The following is a 2,436-nucleotide window of genomic DNA, read 5'->3' as shown; positions in this document are numbered from 1 at the left end:
ACGTACACTCGGACAAACTGCCGGTGTTGCTTTGCTAAAGTGAACGTACGGACGCAATAACCAATAGCAGGCAGTTTCATTTGCGGCATTAAGTCGATAATCATGATATATCAGTGGGTTCGTTCCCAAAGGATTTGAGGAATCAGGGGTTCAGGGGGGGGGCATGGGTCACATCTCTATACTTGAAATTATGGGAAAAAAAGTGTAAAAAAACTCTTTCTTCTGTTACTTATTAAAGGAACTCATTAATGTAGCACAAGGATTACGCAACAAAAAAGAAGAAAAAAGAAATAAACCGTGCAAAACAGAGTACGGACCAAGAGTTTGTAGATGTTGATTTAATTTAGACGCACATAAAGAGGATATTTCCCCTTCCTATGCGGCTTCTGCGCTGTCAAACCCATGTTCCCTTCCCATCCTTTTCTGACAAGAAAAAGGGTGGGAATAAAAAGGGTGTAAAGGCCTGGGCCTTATGAAATAGCTTTTTTAATTACTCGTTCCTTACTGTACTGTTACTTCTGGAGTACTTCTACACACAATGTATGTACAAAAAAAGGCAGGTCAGTGGTATATGACTATTTTTATGTTATCCTATCGTTTGCAAAACTTACTGCTACCTAATTAGTTATTTGCAAGAAGAAAATTTGTCTATGTGTATAAATATGTAGCTTGATATCATGTATGTCAAATAGTGAAACATATACAGCCTTACAAATAATAAAACTGAGTAATCATACTTCGTACTAATATTATCAATGCGAAAGTTTAGATGGATGGATGGATGGATGGATGTTTGTTAGAGTTTGCAGTCTTAACGGCTGAATGGATTTCGATGAAATTTCGTATACGTGTAGAGGATAGTCTGGAAGAACACATAGGCTACTCACTTTTGTTTTTTTTTTAATTCCACGCGGACGGAGTCGTGGACGAAAGCTAGTATAATATATAATTTGTACTAATATTTGCTTATATTCAGATTAACTTCATACCGCGATTATTTGTAAGGCTGATAGGTTTCCCAGAATATACGTAAGTTAGATTTTGATATTTTTAAGTGTATAAATAAGTATGCTAATGTAAACTTATACGTTATTTTAATATTAAACGAATAATATATTCACAAAAATGACTTTTATTTTATCTGTAAAATTTCTTAGTACATATTGTTGTAGGTGCTTTTTTTTAGTTTTTGATGAAGGTTATTTAATAAAAATGTTTCACAGCTGAGTTATCAGAGTAAAAGGAAACTTCAGTTTTTATTTTATAATGACTGTATTTAAAAAAATAACCTTTGAATACATCACAAACACATCGTATCTGTAGCCCTTATTACTACGATCTTTACGTAGCAAATGTATCGTAGCAGATTGTAGACGTGCTACGAAAACTACATCGCGTAGCGCCCACGTAGAGCTACAAAGAATAGAAAAATAAATCTATAAAAAAGTTTATTAGTAATTTATTAGTCATCTAAAAAAAGAACATGTTTGTCTTACAAACTTCGAATTATTGTTTAAATATTTGACTAACAAATTTTAAATGACAAGTCAAATTCACGACAAATCATTTCTGGAATGTTCTAGAATAACAACCAATTATAATGAATCCTGCCAACCTCGTTTCCTGTCAAGACATTTTGTAATATCATTAAATAAGAATTTTAATTAATTAAATTATAGCAAAAAGTCAAAAAGTAATGATTTGATTATTATTTTGAATAAATTTGACTAATATTTCGTTTGGATTCCTTTATTTTTGTTCACATGTAAATAATTTATATCATTAATTTTTTTTAATAAATCATAAACAGCAAATAAAAAATTCAGTTCGTAATTTGCGCTATTGCATTTCAGAATTCAATTTCCGTACGCAAGCGCCATCTATTGAACCGGATACGAAGTATGTTTTATAAGAAAATAAATTTCATAAATTTTCACCCCTTGGATTAGTATACCAATTCTTTAATAAATGAAAAATTATTAAAAAAAATTTAAATCAGTTTTAATGTTTTTTATTGTAAATTTTAGGATAAAAAGTTGTTTTGTTATGAATAAAAAAGAAAGAAAACGGTTTGAAATTCCCCCTCTGTGTGGCGTGGTGGTGTTAGGAGGGGAGTGGGCGGAGAGGGGATGGATGGCTTCCAGTGGCACTGCACGGCCAGAAATCGTCAGTTGGTGTTGAGGCTTCGAGCCGTGACAACGTATTTAAAAAGGTGAAACTCTGCCCGATTGAGTACATAAGTTTTTCGTCGCGAAATTTCGAGAAAATTCTTCGGCACATATGCCGTTCGTACATCAGGTAAGTTTTTTTAATGCTATACTTTTTAGTTTAGTAATCTTTTTTATTTTTCTTTAGTTTCCCATTTCCATTACTCCCCTTGGAGTCTTGCCTAAAATGCAGGGTAGTTGTCTAAACCTTTTTTTGAGTTTCTTTGTT

General features: G+C 32.4%; 1 protein-coding gene across 1 annotated transcript in view; it reads left to right on the top strand.

Annotated features, from left to right (window-relative positions):
• LOC106102651 (protein smg8-like) overlaps window positions 1-208 on the top strand; it is an 8,167-nt gene extending 7,959 nt beyond the window's left edge. The window contains exon 12 of the mRNA XM_013282191.1: window positions 115-208. Within this exon, the coding sequence (XP_013137645.1) occupies window positions 115-208 (94 nt within the window). The remainder of the gene's footprint in view (window positions 1-114) is intronic.
• The last annotated feature ends 2,228 nt before the right edge of the window (window positions 209-2,436 follow it).

This window comes from Papilio polytes, unplaced genomic scaffold (genome assembly GCF_000836215.1).
Source record: "Papilio polytes unplaced genomic scaffold, Ppol_1.0 DF823912.1, whole genome shotgun sequence".
NCBI classification, from domain to species: domain Eukaryota; kingdom Metazoa; phylum Arthropoda; class Insecta; order Lepidoptera; family Papilionidae; genus Papilio; species Papilio polytes.
The sequence above is the reverse complement of the archived record's forward strand: the minus strand, read 5'-3'. Positions and strand labels throughout refer to the sequence as shown.